General features: G+C 41.7%; 1 protein-coding gene across 3 annotated transcripts; it reads right to left on the bottom strand.

Annotated features, from left to right (window-relative positions):
- Positions 1–2,018: 2,018 nt before the first annotated feature.
- On the bottom strand, positions 2,019–17,140 carry znf532 (zinc finger protein 532). Of its 3 annotated transcripts, XM_056290779.1 has the most exons (8): positions 14,705–17,140; positions 14,210–14,391; positions 10,674–10,850; positions 8,760–8,922; positions 7,194–7,508; positions 5,916–6,028; positions 5,573–5,717; positions 2,019–2,630 (listed from the first exon to the last, which is right to left on the bottom strand). In XM_056290779.1, the coding sequence occupies exons 1-8, from the start codon at positions 17,138–17,140 to the stop codon at positions 2,130–2,132; spliced, it is 4,032 nt and encodes a 1,343-aa protein (XP_056146754.1). In that variant the 3' UTR covers positions 2,019–2,129. The 3 variants fall into 3 exon arrangements, with proteins under 3 accessions (XP_056146754.1, XP_056146755.1, XP_056146756.1); XM_056290780.1 differs by lacking the exon at positions 10,674–10,850; XM_056290781.1 differs by lacking the exons at positions 8,760–8,922; positions 10,674–10,850; positions 14,210–14,391.
- Positions 17,141–18,018: the final 878 nt, after the last annotated feature.

The raw sequence follows: 18,018 nt of genomic DNA, 5'->3' as shown, positions 1-18,018 counted from the left end.
CCAGTAACATGATTGACATTAAGACTCCTGAATGAGCTTGCATTAAATTAGAAAATAAAATAAAAAAATCACAGTTTAGAGATGTGTTATAAAGAAAGGAAACAATGATGTATTCAGTAGTTACATTATACAGGAACATTACAGTATACATTTCTGGTTTTGAAGTTTTATTGGACCAAACAGAATAATGTAGTATACTTGTGTAAAAAAAGAAAAAAATGCTGTAAAAAAAAGAAAAGAAAGGCAATTGCTTTTTAAATATTATATCTTAAATACTCAGGTAAATAAGGACATGGAAACAAAAGAACGGCACCAAATGATATTTTGAAACATAGAGAATGTGCCCTTTATGGATACAAACTGAAATTAAAAAAACAAGTATGAATTTGGCCCACTCAGTAGATCCACAAAAGACAACATCAACAACATAAAAAGGAAACGGAACAGTTTCTGCAGTGATCCAACACAAAGGAGGGACATATTCCAGGCTGTAGATTGATTTTTAGGGTATTTCACTGTCTGTCTAAAGATGTGGCTCACAAATTGAGACATGTTCTCCCTGCCCCCCCCTTTTTTTTCCCTCCCTAATTGTATCCGGCCTGTAGCGCCGCATTATGTAATAACGCCGCATTATGTAATAATGTAATAAATTTTCACATCATTATGTAATAACGCCACGTTTTTTTCAAATCAAGACATAAATTTTGGTGGTTTATTGCATAATGCACCAAATTATTACATTTTCTTCATAAAAAAGTGTAACATCCGCATTTTGTAATAAGTTGTTACATATTGCACCGGTTATTACAAAATGCGGATGTTACACTTTTTTATGAAGACAATGCAATAATTTGGTGCACTATGTAATAAACCACCAAAATTTATGTCTTGATTTGAAAATACGTGGCGTTATTACATAATGATGTGAAAATTTATTACATTATTACATAATGCGGCGTTATTACATAATGCGGCGCTACACGGCCAATTACCCCACTCTTCCGAGCCATCCCAGTCTCTGCTCCACCCCCTCTGATGATCCTGTGAGGGCTGCAGACTACCACACGCCTCCTCCGTTACACGTGGAGTCGCCAGCCGCTTCTTTTCACCTGACAGTGAGGAGTTTCGCCAGGGGGACGTAGCACGTGGGAGGATCACACTTTTCTACCCAGTACCCCCTCCCCCCCGAACAGGCGCCCTGACCGACCAGCTGAGGCGCTAGTGCAGCGACGAGGACACATACCCACATCCGGCTTCCCACCCGCAGACACGGCCAATTGTCCCTGTAGGGCCGCCCAATCAAGCCGGAGGTATCACTGGGATTCGAACCAGCGATCATTGTGTTGACAAGCAACGGAATAGACCGCTACGCTACCTGGACGTCCCAGCATGTTAATTTCTTTGATGAATTAAACAAAGTTAAAAAGACAGAGCCAATGCCTGCTGGGACTGACTCCAGACCCATGTGACCCTGAACTGGATTAAAAGAACTGATAAAGAATGGATGGGTGGATGGATGATGTTAAGGAAGCGAGCGAACAGAATATTAAAAATGATAAATGGGCTGACGCCTCTTGGACTGATTGTCCTGAACTCAGCTTATACGTAGGCTCATAAAAATGCAGAGATTGAGATTTGGGGTAGCAGGTGTAAGGGATATAAAGTTTTGCCTTGGTCAACATTAAGTCTCTCCACTACGGAGTGTCACTTTCTGAGTCTGTTTAGTCCTCTTATTTATAAAAAGATCTGAGGTCAGTCCTTTTGTATCTACTAAACTACTCCACAGTGCTTTAGCAGAGGAGGCAAAAAAGATCTATTCAATGCCTATAGAAACATCTATGCAATAAAGTATACAAAAATGTTATCTCAATGTTCAACTTCATTAAATACACATAAGGTGACTTTGAAATATATTACATATTTTAAACACATGTGAAATATGTGTGTATTCTGTTTACATATATTTATCACATATACATTAAGGTTTGTATATGTTGATACAATAGTCAGTGGAGATGGGTGACTATTCTTTGTCCCACTTGTCTGACTGATACAGTTTCAAATTTAAAGCAAGAACATTGTCTTCGATGGAATGCTACTACAGCAGCAGTTCCGAGCTGCGTCCACTTTCACTTCTCAGCAGTGCTCAGCCTCTTGGACTTTATAAAGGCCATTCCATGTGTCCTCATGTGTGTGTTCAGATTTCCCTCTGTTTCAAACATCTTCCCGCACACCTTGCATTTGGTGTTGGGTGTACCATCGTCGTTTTCATCCGTGACACCCAGCTGGTTCTCTCTTTGACTCTCGTCGTCTGCACCTTGTGCGTTGCGCTGCGCCAAGCCCTGCGGCTCCTTCAAACGGTGCACGATGAACAGGTGTCGGGCCAGAGAATGGTGGGAGGTGTAGCAAAGGCCACACTCCTGACACTGAAAAGATGACCCGTCCGACTTGTGCTGGGGGATGTGCCCGTGGAAGCTGCTGATGTCCTCGGTGGTGAAGCCGCAGACAGCACACTTGTGAACTTTGACGATGTTCACCTTGAGCTTCTTCAACAGCTGTGAGTCCGAGCTCCTGGAGTGCAATCCTGGAGATCCCTCATCTTCTTCTTGCTTCCTCTTGGGGCTGAGGGTCTGTACAGAAGATCAGGAGGATGTATCATAGATGAGAGAAGAGATATAGTATGGTGCATTGTCTTAACAGATAATAAATTCCGCTGACACTACAATGGTCAGTGGTTTGATCTCTCTTTTTTTTTGGGGGGGGGGGGGTTCCCTTTTTTCTCCACAATTGTATCCGGCCAATTACCCCATTCTTTCCGAGCCATCCCGGTCGCTGCTCCACCCCCTCTGTCGATCCAGGGAGGGCTGCAGACTACTACATGTTTCCTCCAATACATGTGGAGTCGCCAGCTGCTTCTTTTCACCTAACAGTGAGGAGTTTCACCAGGGGGACGTAGCGTGTGGGAAGATCATGCTATTCCCCCCCCCCTCCGAACGGGTGCGCCGACCAACCAGAGGAGGTGCTAGTGCAGCGACCAGGACACTTATCCCCGTTCGGCTTCCCACTCGCAGACATGGCCAATTGTGTCTGTAAGGATGTCCAATCAAGCCGGAGGTAACAGGGATTTGAACCGGCGATCCCCGTGTTGGTAGGCAATGGAATAGACACCACCTGGATGCCGGTTTGAGCTCTCTTATGTATTAAGACAATTTCACTCTTGAAGCTTTAAAAGTTTTTAAAAATATTCACTAGATGGCATGGTATACCATTTTCTCAAAAGCCCTGTTTACATTTGCAACAGCGGGCTCACCAACAAGACTTATTAACAGGAGTTGCTCATGTTCAGTGTCTGTACACACTTGCATATTTAAAAGACAACTAATGGTTAAAATTACCAATAACAGGACTCAATCCTGTAATTAGAGCACTGTCAGGAAGTTTGCTATCGTGCGACATTTGCTCTGGACTAAAATCCCACAATTCAAATGCCGCGTGGATTTAAATTTGATCTCCAGTATCAACAAATATGGAGGCAGGCCTTAAAGGTTTTGTTTGTTTCTGCTGTGAGAAGCCGAAGATGTTTGCTTTCACATCTTCTCCAGCGGTGAATGCATTAATGAAGAATATGCCCGTAAACTTTAAAACAATTTTGTCTCAGTGTCTGTGCAAGTTGTGGTTAATCTGCCAACTCAGCCAATGTTTGAAGGGAAATGAAACATTCTGGGGGTGTTGCTGATTTAATTACTGCACGTCATCCCACCAGTTGTTAACGCCTGGTCCTGTCCATACGTGCACTGCCAAGCTTATCGGCATAGAACCTGGACTTTATTTAAATTGTCCCTATTCGTTTCGAGCATGATACAATGTATGGAGGCATGGAGGTGTTTAGGAGAGATGGGAGTGGAGTTTTTAACTAGCCTGTTCATCTTGGACAGTGAGAGGATGCCTGAGGAATGAAGAAGAAGCATACTGGTACCGATTTTCAAGAATAAGGGTGATGTGCAGACCTGTAGTAACTACAGAGGTATAAAGCTGATCAGCTACAGTATGAAGATATGGGATAGAGTAGCGGAAGCTAGGTTAAGAGGAGAGGTGATGATTAGCGAGCAGCAGTGTGGTTTCATGCCACAAAAGAGTCCTACAGATGTGATGTTTGGTTTGAGAATGTTGATTGAGAAGTATAGAGAAGGCCAGAAGGAGTTACATTGTGTCTTTGTGGATTTAGAGAAAGCATATGACAGGGTGCCGAGAGAGGAGGTGTGGTATTGTATGAGGATGTCGGAAGTGGCAGAGAAGTATGTAGGAGTGGTGCAGGATATGTATGAGGGCAGTGTGACAGAGGTGAGGTATGCAGGAGGTATGCAGGAGGAATGATGAATGGGTCCAAGTTGGAGGTGGATTACATCAAGGATCAGTTCTGAGACCTTTCTTGTTTGCAATGGTGATGTCGGTTGACGGACGAGATCAGGCAGGAGTCTCTGTAGACTATGATGTTTGCGGATTACATTGTGATCTGTAGCGAGAGTAGGGAGCAGGTTGAGGAGAGCCTGGAGAGGTGGATGTATGCACTGGAAAGAAGAGCAATGAAAGTCAGTAGGAGCAAGATGGAATACATACATGTGTGACCAAGATGCAGGACCACGGAATGGTGAGGATGCAAGGAGTAGAGGTGATGAAGACGTATGAGTTTAAATTCTTGGGATCAACTGTTCAAAGTAATGGGGAGGGTGAGAGAGAGGTGAAGAAGAGAGTGCAGGCAGGGTGATGTGGGGGGAGAAGAGTGTCAGGAGTTATTAGTGACAGAAGGGTACCAGAGTTAAAGGGAAGGTCTACAAGACAGTAGTGAGACCAGCTATGTTGTATAGTTTGTAGACGGTGGCACTGATGAAAATACAGGAGGCAGAGCTGGAGGTGGCAGAGGTGAAGATGCTAAGATTTTCATTAGGAGTGACGAAGAAGGACAGGATTAGGAATGCGTATATTAGAGGGACAGCTGAGGTTGGACGATTTGTGAACAAAGCCAAAGAGGCAAAATTGAGTCAGTTTGGACACGTTTGGAGGAGAGATGCTGGGTATATTGGGAGAAGGATGCTGAATATGGAGCTGGTAGGCAAGAGCAAAAGAGGAAGGCCAAAGATGAGGTTTATGGATGTGGTGAGGGAGGACATGCAGGTAGCTAGTCTTACAGAGGAAGATGCAGAGGACAGGAAGAGATTGAAACCGATGATCTGCTGTGGCGACCCCTAATGGGGGCAGCCGAAAGTAGTAGTAGTAGTAGTAGTAGCGCAGTAGTTATAGTAGTAGTAGTAGTAGTAGTAGATTCTTTTCGAGCACAACTTACTGCCAGGATGTACTACCAGTTGTCTCTCCCATTATTAACGGGATTGACTGTGAAGTTGACCAGATTAAGCACTAACATGAGGAGGGACAACCATATTTAGCTCTAGTGTGAACAGGGCCATAATACCTAATACACTTTTTCTGTCTGCTAGTCTGAACATGTATGTTTGCTTGAAGATTTGTATGTTTCAACACCTGTGCTTATTTGTTTTAGTAGTAATATGTCATTTACCTTTGAGCGCTCATTGTCAGGTATAGCGTCCATGTTATCCGGGCTAATAGTCTTCCCCTCTAGGTCTTTGACTCCATGCATCAGCTGAATGTGTTGGTCCAACAGCACTCTTTTAGTGAAGGGCTGACTGAGGCTTGGACAGTGTCTGTAGAAGTACATTAACAGGGTTAATTTAAAGCTCTGGTGAAATAACATTTTCAACTCATTTTATGTTTGTTGAGGATGTCCTATTTCTTATGGACTGGTAGACAATTTACAATTATGTTTGAACAGAATTTGAATGCACATTTTGTTTTGAGTACTGTAAAACACTGATGCATGAGGCACTGGTTTCTTTACTCACGGGCAGGTATAGAGTTTACGCAGCCCTTTGTGTTTGAGTCGGTTGTGTCGGCAAAGACTATGGGACGAGCTGAAGGATTTGTCACATTGCCGACATGGATGCTTCTTTAAAATCTGCAACGGAGAAGGTTAAGAAAAAATGATTCACGCTCGAATTGGCTCGATTATTGGTTCCACGAAACTGCATTTAGAGCATGGCAAACTTCTGCGATTTAATCTGAATGAAACTGAATGTTCAGGTGGAATTTTGTGAGGGGAGGGAAACTGATTTGACAGGCAGCCCATGATAGCAGGGCATTTTTAGAAAAATGTGGACATTGGCTAGTTTCAATTTGGTGGTAGAAATTCACTCCCAATCTCTAAATCTCGCTTCCGTATTCATCCATCCATCCATTATCCGGACTGCTTATCCTGCTCTCAGGGTTGCGGGGCTGCTGGAGCCTATCCCAGCAGTCATTGGCCGGCAGGTGGGGAGACACGCTGGACATGCCGCCAGGCCATCACAGGGCCTTGGCATTGTTATTTAAAGACCAATTGGTGTCCAATTCTCAATACTTATCTTTTTTTTCTTTTTTTTTTTGGTTTAGGGATCAATTCAATAACACCTTGTCGAAGAGTTGCAACTAAAAATGGGGTTAGTGTCTTAATAAAGACTTTGCCCCTAAAATTAACTTATCAACCCATCATTTCCAGATTTGTTGTCTTTAAGAGAGTCATTCCATTTTTGTACCTCTGTTAAACTAACTTTCTGATCACAAACTGATTTAAAACTGTCATCAGTGCCTTTAATGTCCTTTTCTATGTCTTTAAGAAACATGTCCATATTTCTTCATTTTCATAATCTGGTATGTGAAGATGAAAAAGGAATTTCACAATATGTAGCTAATTTTTTTTATCAGATTTTGGTTTATAACATACAAAATACAAAATAGTTACCAAGCAAAAACAATAGTAAAATAAAAGAAATATTTGGCCTACCTAAAATGGCATTTAAAATTAATTAAGTTAAACAATGCTAATTTCATTGTTTCTGGTTTTTAACCTGCAACAGTAAATTGCCAATCTCCATGTTTCAAGAGATGAATAACAGGTTTCCTGATCTACTCAAAAATGACTGTTTTTGTTCAAGAACATAGTTTTTTTTTCCATAGTCATAAATGAAGCCATTTTACTGTTTTGATCAATTGGTCTTTTCGCTCTGCCTTGGGGTTTATAAAACATGTCTTTCAAGATTTCTTAATGTGGATGCCCTTGAGTATAAATTAAAACCTCTATTTACCTTTCCATGTTCACGTCTCATGTGGGCCACAAAGACCTCCCTGGAAGTGTGGATAGAATCACATTCCCAACATGTATAGCCTGGACCAGGGGGAGCTTTGCTATCTGCTGAGCTGTTGGTTTTCTTGATGGGCATTGGAAGGGGCTTCTTGTCCCCCAAGTCTTGACCATTGACATTCCCCCCATCCCTGTTGTTATTATTACTGCTTGGGCTGTTGCTGTTATTACTGTTGGAATTGGTGGGCTTGGTGCTCAGCGGCAAGTTGATTCCAAGGTTGGGAGGACCTTCTACGGTCTTCAGCGTCCCGTGTATGGCCTGGAAAGAATTAACACGGTTACAAAGATTATACACTTTGGAAGAACTACAGAAAGAGGAATAATTTTCATCACAACAAATCTGTTTAGAGAAATGTAAGACCACTGATATGTTGAACTCATTTGTATTATCCATAGGCTTGATTACACAACCTGAAATTGACATGAGATTGTTGCGATGTTGACTGCCAACTTTTCAGCGAGATTAAAGCTGCCACCAGTGGTTTTGGATATCTGTTGACTGTGCGCACCCTCGTGGACAAAAGAGGTAGTGCTTCATGGTAGAACGATTTCGTTTCGCATAAGCGTTGCCTCTTGTTGCAAAGACCTATATTCACCCTCTCGTAGCTGTTGCATTTATTTGGAAGAGAACAGTGAGAGAGGCAGTTGTGTTTTGGAAAAATATGTGTTTGCAAGCTGTGCAGTGATGAGGTCACTTCTCTTTAATTGTGGATGTGTTATCTCCATAGCGACGCATGTGTGCAATAAATTGTTTTGCCAGATTTTGGGGAAATCCGATCCGGAGACAAACATTTGGTATCATTATAAAGCCATATCTTTTTTTTTCTTTTTAGGGATCCCTCTCCCCTTTTTCTCCCCAATTGTATCCGGCCAATTTGCCCACTCTTCCAAGCCGTCCCAGTCGTTGCTCCAGCCCCTCTGCCCATCCTGGGAGGGCTGCAGACTACCACTACCCTCCGCTGATACATGTGAACTCACCAGCTGCTTCTTTTCACTTGACAGTGAGGCATTTCACCAAGGGGACATAGCGCGTGGAAGGATCACGCTATTCCCCCCAGTTCCCCTCACCCCTGAACAGGCACCCCAACCGACCAGAGGAGGCGCTAGGGCAGCGACCAGGACACATACCCACATTCAGCTTCCCACCCGCAGACACGGCCAATTAAGTCTGTAGGGACGCCTGACCAAGCCGGAGGTAAAATAGGGATTCGAACTGGCGATCCCTGTGCTGGTAGGCAATGGAATAGATCACCTCACCACCCGGAAGCCCAGTAAAGCCATACATAATCTCACTGATGGTCTCATTTGGTTAAGTTGGTCATATAGAGGCATCAGAATGGAAACTACTTGTAGCAGCTTTAAAACCAATGTTTACCCGTCTATTAAATCATAACAAGTTATTTTATGTAAACTACGTATAGCAACCTGCAATGCATAAAAACTGGGAATGTGATTAACAAGGTTGACGTGGGAATATGACTTAGGGGAGTTATTGGCTCCTCAGATATACCTTGATGTGGTCCAGCATGAGCTGTTTCTGGGCGTAGTGCATAGAGCAGTCGGGGCATTTGAACACTGACACTTTATAATTGACCACGTGCTGGTCAAAGTGTGTATAGAGTAAGGACTGGAGAGTGAACACGGTGTCGCACATGGAGCACTTATAGATCAACCTGCAAGAAAGAAAAAAAAAGTGGTTGAATAGGCCCACAAGCAGAGAACAGAAAACAAAAGAATGAGTTATTGAAAAAAATAGAAGTAAAAAAAAATAAATTGTTGGAATCTAAATGAACGGCCAAATAAGATAATTCAAATAGTTTCTGAGCAAAAAAGAAAAAAAAAGTCATCTTGTGCTTTCTTACAAAATAAACGACGCCTTTACGAACCTTTAAAATGAAGCCCTTAATGAATATTTATTATCTATAAGAGGTGTGAATGCATACAACTTCTGATACACCACTTGTACACAACAGTCACATTTTAAAATGTTCAGATAATGAAAATAAATTAAAAAAAGTTGGTATTTTTTTCATGCAAATCCTAATGTAATCAATCAATTGTATGTTGTCTCACAATGACTGTCTGCTCATCAAAAGGTTTTTCTGCAGCAGCCCAGAGAAGGCTTATCACAACTTTTTAGTTGTCATGTCATAATTGATTCATTATCTTGACATGACAAAGATCATGACAAATTTTATTTTCTTGTCAAAACAACTTATTCCACCACATGAATTATCATGCCTTCATTACCCCACTTTCATTGTGTTGTGTTGCAAGGATCAATTACAAGTACTCAGTTGATACAGCTATTGTATTATATATTATATTAAATTATATTATATGTAGCTAATGTGTCATGCTCAAAAGCTATATACTAGATCTAAATATCATATCATAGATAGAAAATAAAGAATAATGAATGATTTTTTGACTAGCGAAATCAAATTGTTTTAATAAGAAAACAGCTATTGTTATATCTTATTGAGTTTTTTTTTTTTTTAATCAAATCAAAAGCAACATAAAGTAAATTTTGTTTGTGATGATTCCTCTCTGGTGTGCTGTACTCGTGTTATCCAGAGGACTGGATTTCATGCAGCATTAAGTCAGACATGGCTGGTCCAGGGCCGCCGTGGTCAGGAAACACCTGCCTCTGAGCAAGCTGGATTCATTAGTTGCATGATGATGGAGAGAATGAAAGTCAGTGCCTTGTGGAAAAAAACAGAATTGGGCAAAGCTGCTGTGTCTAATACCTATTAAAGCCTGCTGTTCATGAGTTAGACCCGTTGACTTTTCCGGCCAAATTGATTTGGACATGGGTATTGGGTAACTTTACCTGTTTAAAAAGCATGTGCCTTTGCAAAGTTGTGAGCACGTTAATATGAATGACCGTGGTTGTATTCATGTATGTGTTTGGAAGGGGCAGTTATCTAGGATGAAATAGGCACGAGATGAATGTTTGAACAAACCTGTTTGAATTAATGCAATTATCAATGCAATTACATACTCACCCTAATCTGATTCTGGGTCATGGAGATGATTATTCTTTAATTCCGTTTTATTTATCTTTTTGTAATGAAAGGTGAATTAATTTAGACTTGGTGTAAACACTTACCGCAAAAACAAAAAAAAAGACTATTAAATCAAAATCAAATCAAATGTATTTATTTCGAACATGCAAAATAAAAGAAAAAATGACCAAGCATTTATAAAACAACAACAACAAATGATGAAAATAAAACCAGAAGAATTTAACAAAAAAATTCTCAATAGAGAATCCGTCACGGTCATGAGAGAAGCAAAACCTCCTCCTCGTCCTTGTACCTCTTTAAAACACTACAAAACTAACTTTAAAACACTATAAAACCGTGATAACAATGTAAAACCATTTAAAACATTTTGGACGATAAACATTCAGTAGACTTACTTGGGCTCCCCTATCTTTACTCCGGGGTGTTGTGTGGACGCATGGGAGTGTGTTCCTGGTGCAGATTTGAAGGCCATGGGGCAGACAGGGCATTTATAGAAGATCTCACAGTGGCTACTCTGGATGTGGGATTTAAGACTAGCAACATCAGCAAAGATCACACTGCAGTGGAGACAACTAGAGGAGACAATGGAGAAGGGCAGGGGGAATGAAAGTGGAGGAAAAAAGAAATTAATTTAAAATGAAATTAAGAATAAAGTTATATTTTGATTTATAATACTGAGTTGAAGAAGTTGTCTTATCTTACTCATACAAATCAGCACAAATGCTGTTTAATTTGTTCTAGAATATGCTAGATTGGTGGTCATGTCATCCAGCAAACAGAACTCAGGAGCTGCAGATTGTGGAGGCGTTTGGCCAAAAGGAAAGTTTAGGCTTTGATCACATGACAAGCGTGCTAACATGCTAACGTGCTAACGTGCTACACTGGAGTTATCACACAGATCATAGGTTTCAGCCTTGCTGGATGGGGTCGCTGCTGGGATGAAAGTAATCAAGTTGACCAAATTGGTCAAAGACATTACTCTGATAAGAATATTAATATAAATCCAGACTGAGACCACGGTGGTGATGGTCTACCACATGGCAACAGACAACACTGGCTGGATTAAGATTATATCAAGAGGAGGCAATGGTTGTTACTAACATTAATGAAACCAGTAACATAGTTTTCACAGACGAACATGCATCTCTTATCATAATTATATTTTTTATTCAAATTTTACATATTACAGCCTGAAACGATGTTTAACATTAGTGGGAAAGTCAAGGAAAAAAGACAAAGATGACAGACGATAGTATGTGGTTTAAAGAGAAAAAAAGCATTCTGTATTAGCATGGCAGCCATAACAAGTAATTTATGGTTCATAAAACTTCATAGGAATGTAAGATGCACTCAAGCCTAATATGAAGAATAGCTACATCCTAAAGCATGTTACATTAATTAGCAAGGAGACAGACCACGATTCCCCAACGAACGTCTTGGTTACAATGTTAATAGTGGGGCAGCTTAGCATAAAAATTGTGCATTTTGTGATAAAAGCGTCAAACTTGGTACATATGTAGCTTAATATATTTAGAAGAAATTTAGATATGGAGCCACTAAAAATTAACCCTGTAGTGGCCATGGCAGGCATGGATGTTATTAGATCACTTTTAGCGGGGCTGTGGCCTCCCTAAATTTCATATCCCCCATTATGACAAGACAGAGGAGAATGTTACCTTTCCAGAGATACCAATATTATTGCTCTAGTCCAAATAGAACCAGATATATGCCATTTTACATATCGGATGTCACCAATGCATGTTGAAAAAAAGAAGTTCCCAGTCCCTTTTGAGACATTATTCATCTTCACACTATGTATATAGACATCTATACCTAAACACTCCTCTTCTGTTGGTCAAGGTTTAGAACCAGCAACTGCAGGAAACAATACACAACTCAGTACTTCAACAGTGTTTATTTTCTTTTCTTTATTTTTTTTCTTTACAAAAGTAACTACTTATCAACTTAGTTTTTGTAAGTAAGAATTTCGTATGATACGTTAAGTATTTTACATATGACAACACTATTCCACTATTTAACACTGACACTATTATTGCATTTTTATTGCATTGTATAAAGATGTTAAAATGTGCACTGATTATATCAAGAGTTCCAACAAGGAGTCTCCCATTGATGTCACTATTATCCCCTTCAGGCGGATAGCCTGGAGGGGATAATAATAATGGAGTGAAGGGGCTCCACAGACTGACAGGCAACACACCTTTATTGGGTAGATTTTGTTTTGTTTTGTTTTGTTTTGTTTTATTTAGCTTGAGTGTTACATATTTAACCCCCCCCCCTTATTTCCCATTCAATTGACTTGAGCGCCGCATAAACTTCTTATATTGGCAGGTAAAACACGTTTTTTTCTGTCCGTATGTGCGTGTATCTGTCTGCTGCTAACCTCGCATACTACTGGGCTTGTCAGCCTCGTAAGTTTTGTGCACAGTTATGACTGTACGATCAAGGACCTCTCATAGTGGCAGTGATTCAAAACCTTTGAAAAAAACGTTTTATTCCCCAATTCAGTGTTAACTCCTCAGCTTAAGTGCCACCAAGTCCAAACTCCTGAGAAAGGGAGATACGCCTGGTGGGAATCTGCACTCTACTGAGTCCAGTCTTCTTCTTTTTTTTTCCATTTTCTCCCCAATTGTACTTTTTCGAGCCGTCCTGGTCGCCGCTCTACCCCCTCTGCCGATCCGGGGAGGGCTGCAGACTAACTACCATGTGCCTCCTCCGACACATGTGGAGTCGCCTGCTGCCTGTGAGGAGTTTCGCCACAGGGACGTAGTCACGTAGCGCATGGGAGGATCGCGCTATTCCCCCAGTCCCCCCCCCCCCCAAACAGGTGTCCAGACCGACCAGAGGAGGCGCTAGTGCCGCGACCAGGACACATACCCACATCCGGCTTCCCACCAGCAGACACGGCCAATTGTGTATGTAGGGACGCCCAACCAAGCCGCAGGTAACATGGGGATTCGAACCAGCAATCCCCGTGTTGGCAGGCACTAGAATAGACCACTACCTGAATGCCCTGAGTCTACTCTTCTAGTTTGTAGAAGTTCATTGGTTTCCTGAATAATTAGTTCTATAAAAGGAAAGCTAGCTACCAACACAATCCTTTTCACTGACATTTTGGAGTAGATGGGATGTGACAGTTACATTCACAAAAAAAAATTACTTTGTAAAGCCCAGTACAATAGTCTTATTCTAGGCTTATAAGCAAATGAGGTTAAGTGACTCTCTTCAAAGGCGACTAAGCATGCTTTTACTGAGTACAATAGCTGTTAAGCAAAGGTTAAATGATTTCTCCCTCCAGGGTTTCAAGCAGTTGACCTTCAGATTACAAGTCTGCTCCTACCATCATCCCCATGTTAGAAGGGTCAGAGTTGGGTGTATTGTTGATTTAATTTGCTGGTATCACTGGCAAGGATATGACCCTAAGCTGAGAGATGGACTCTGTTTTTAAAGGTCTGTATCGCAGATGACTTTGGTCTGTCATGCTTGACATTAAATGAAGAGCCATTATAGCAACATGCTCACTCCATTATTTGAATAATATATGTTTTCTTTTGATCTCAGTCTGACTATAACATCACTTAGAATGCTTTTGGATTGTCAAGCTGTATCACATACTATGTTATAATAACTGTAATTAAAATGACTGCATAGAACATCAAATGATAGGGTTGAATTGACACTGAGTTCACTTTCACTTGGCCACTTGCATCAATGGAGCAACAGCGATCTATGACAGATGTAATTATTTGAAAACGGTATTTCTTTAAGGAAATCAATGTATTACCTAAATTTGAATACAAAGATCCTGAATGACTGGACTGTAACTAAAGACAAAATTTAAAAAAAAAGGCTAATAATCACACATACAATAATATCATAAAATGCAAATAGGTTGTTCTCCACTACTGACCGGTAGCCGACTCGGCGTGTGTAATGAAGACAGTTTCTGGTGACGTGAGACTGGAAGTGGACAGAGCGACAGCTGGCACCACACTCAGGGCAGATGTAAGGAGATTTGTGCTGGTGGATCCGCTGGTGTGACGCAAAACTGCACTGATTGGGAAGGAGCATTTGGCAGATGGTGCATGTTTTCTATAGGAAGAGAGGAGATACAAAATTAAAACTCTCTGATTTGTCTTGGCATTAGAACAATTGTTAGAGTACATAAGGTGAGTTTACACTAAGATAGAGGACTCATTGTATTACCAACATGTGTAATGAATTGTTAATTAATGTAATGTGATTTGGTTGAGGACTATGGGATTTATGTTTCAAGGGAGTTTCTAATTCAAAATACTTCAGATAAAACTAAGGTACATCAACTTCATAGTTGATACCACCCTCCTCCAACACACACACACACACACACACACACACACACACACACACACACACACACACACACCTGCCCACTGGACTCCAGTGACTGCTGATAATGCATGGCTAGGGAGCTTTCGTCCTGCAACATTTCATTGCACTCCAAACACTTGAGACTGTGCCTGCATAATTTTGATGCATCATCCTCTATGGGCATGGCTGCCACTAAAGGAGCACTGCATGGGGCGGAGATCACAGCATTTTGGTTACCACCACCAGCAACCTTCCCTTGGATCTGACCAGCAGAACCCTGGGCTTGGGTGATAGGGTTGCTAGGAGTGAAGTTGGAGGGGCCTGTTGAAGCTGATGTTGTAATCATTTGATCTGTGGGAATGGGTTTCAGGATGAGGTGTGAACACTGCATGACCACTCCTTTATCCTTGTGGCCCCTGGCATGTGACAAGAGGCTGCACTTATTGTAGAAAACCAAGTTTTTGGCACAGTGGTTGCAGGTGACCTCGATCCGTACACTGCGGCGTTCATAGTGCTGGGTCAAGCTCTTCTCAAGAGCAAAGGAGTCTCCACACTCCAGACACTTGAAACCACGTGAAGGTAGCGTGATACAGGCAGAGGTTGGGGGAGAAAGGTTCGGCACATATATAGGGACAGGGTTGATGCTACTCAGGACTTTATTGAAGGCGTCCACCACAGAACTTTGGGAGCTGGCAAACACTTGCACCCTAGAGACTTTCTTTGAGGCTTGGCTAGCCAGTATAGACTGCTGCTTGACTTGCTGATGTGGTTGCTTTGAGGTGGACAGGGCCTGGTGGAGCTCACAGGCAACAGTGGACACAGTCTGAGGCAAAAGGTTAAGGTTGGTAAGATGGACAGTCTTTGGCACAAGTTTGGCATTAGCCAAACTAGAAGCGGGCACCATGACAGTCTGTTGCTGGATGGTATTAGCAGCTTTGAGGATGGCACTGCTAGCACTCTGAACTGAGGCAGCAGGGATGACCGTTGCTTTGACTGTGGTGTTGTTGGCCAATTTAAGGTTTATAACTTGTGAACCTGCTGTCTTGACAGCTGAAACTGGCAGAAAGGCTGTTGCTACAGGTTTGATGGTCATCTGCTTGGTTATTTCCATGGAAGGGCCTCCTGAGGTGGCTACTACTGTGGTGGGGATAGAGTGTCGTGTTGGCGAGGAGAAATTTGCAGCAGAGGTGGGGGAGGAGAGCATAGATGAAACCATGACTGAAGGAATATTTGAATTTTCTCCCTTTTTAAGGCTCTCATGGTCAAATTCTGGAAGGACTCGGGTGACAGTACGTTTGATCTGACCTGATGAAGTCTTGATTGTTTTGATTCTGACTTTAGGGATGACAGGGGTGGTACCTGTGGGTGAGGCAGGGGACCCTTTACTGCTACCCTCACTGATGACACTAGAAGGGCTGTCTGGCTCCCTTAATAGCAGCCTTTTAGCAACTTCCAGGGCAGATTCTTGTTCGTGTGGTTGCTCTGAAGTCCTTGGATTTTCCTTGACCTCCTGGGGGAATTCTCTCAGTGGGCTAACAGGGATAGGCTCTTTCTGGGAGGTAGGAGAATCCAGGGCCTCTGAGTCTTCAGTGCTGGCCTTCCTGGCACTGAGGGCTGCTATGGCTGCTATACAGGAGGAGAGCTTGGCTGAGGACTTGGTTTTGGTTTGAGTGCTACCAGACACAGCGACAGAGCCAAGTGCTGAGAGCTCTCCAGACTCTTTTCCCACTTGTCCTTGAACCCTGGTGACACTTTCTTTGGCTTGCTCATCAGGTTTCCTAGATTTAGCAGTGTCATTAACTTTGGCACAACTGAAAGTACCATTGTTGTTGTTTTGATCAGGTTTTGGTCGACCTGAATCTCCAATGACTCTAGGCTCAGAAACACTTTCCAGTGATTTAGGTGGGTTTGGATTTTGGTCCTCTCTCCTGGGACAGGAAGGATGTCCAATCATGGAGTTTGGAGTGGGTCTAAAAAATGATTGATTGCTCTGCTTGTCCAGAGGGTCATCGACTTCAATCTTGTCATCATCATCAAACTCTTCAGCACTGGAGATAGGACTGAACTGATTAAAGGTAGATGTTGGGTTATTAACTGGATGACCTTCTTCCCTGGGAGCTTTCCATCCATTCTTTGTGTAATGTTTGCTTGGTGATGTTGCTGGTAAGAAGCCATTATGAAGTCCATTTCCTATGGTAACAGCATGAGGTTGTGGTTGTAGATGGCCCTCTTTTTCTGATAGGTTTCCACCATGCTCACCAGTGTCCATGTTTCGGATGTTCTTGACAATTACACTAACACCAACATCATGTCCTGCCGAAGGGTTTTGGGCCTCATCATCATTGGCAGACACCCCACCACTGGCTTGTTTAAGCTGGTTGTCATGGTCATCATGGTGGCCAGACTCAATAGCGGCCTTAGGATCCACCATGTCAGGAATATCGAAAGCTGCCAGCAGGTCATCAAAGTCTGGCGTCTTCATATCGCCCATGGTCCTGCTCTTCGTCTGATAAGGAGATTAGCTGGAGGAAGGAAAACAAGGTAAGAGTAAGTATCACAAGGCTTCTTCTCAGCATGTCTGTCTTCTCAGCCTTTTAGAGAGATCATAAAAAAAAAACCTTTCGATGCTTTTTTCAATTGTGTTAGATGTCATTCCATCACCCCAAGAGCATTACTGTCTGTAAAAAAACAACAACAAAAAAACCCCAAAAAAAAAAAACCACAAAAAAAAAAACTAAGTACAATCTTGGCCCGAGAACAATAGGCCCACATTATTCAGTAGGTATTGCTTACTACACAACTGAGTTAAAGTAAGATCATTCAAGCTTTGAAAACCAATGAAAATAAACTGTAAAGCGCTGCACAAATCATCCCTCAGAAGCTGGAATTATAGTCAAGACAAAGACTAATGTTGTCAAAGAGAACAATCCTTGACTTCAAGTTTTTGCTTTGAAATGTCTTTTCAGTGTTACGGTAGTTTTACTTGGTCATGCTATTGAACAGTTACCACTATCTCCCAAGAAGAAATGACAGAACAATAAATCCTTCAAAATGTCACACTGTTAATGCATACAGGTCTACAAAATCTATTTGGAAAAGACTGAAAATGTTACAGGGAACTGAAACGTCTTTTAGGAACCAGTATTCATTTGAAAATTTATATCACTCATACGATATAAAAACATTTTGATGTCGTATTTCACACAATTATTGTTTGATTCCACAAAGGAAATAATATCTCATCCGTTGACAGGTGGAGTACAGCCTCTAAACTACCTGTACATTCATGTACAATCACAAATTATGATTTAACTGACTGACAAATTTGTGAGAGTATTCTGTTATGAATAATGATTATGTTGTACTGGG

This window comes from Lampris incognitus, chromosome 12, assembly GCF_029633865.1.
Source record: "Lampris incognitus isolate fLamInc1 chromosome 12, fLamInc1.hap2, whole genome shotgun sequence".
Lineage (NCBI taxonomy): Eukaryota > Metazoa > Chordata > Actinopteri > Lampriformes > Lampridae > Lampris > Lampris incognitus.
This window is presented reverse-complemented; position numbering and strand designations above follow the sequence as displayed.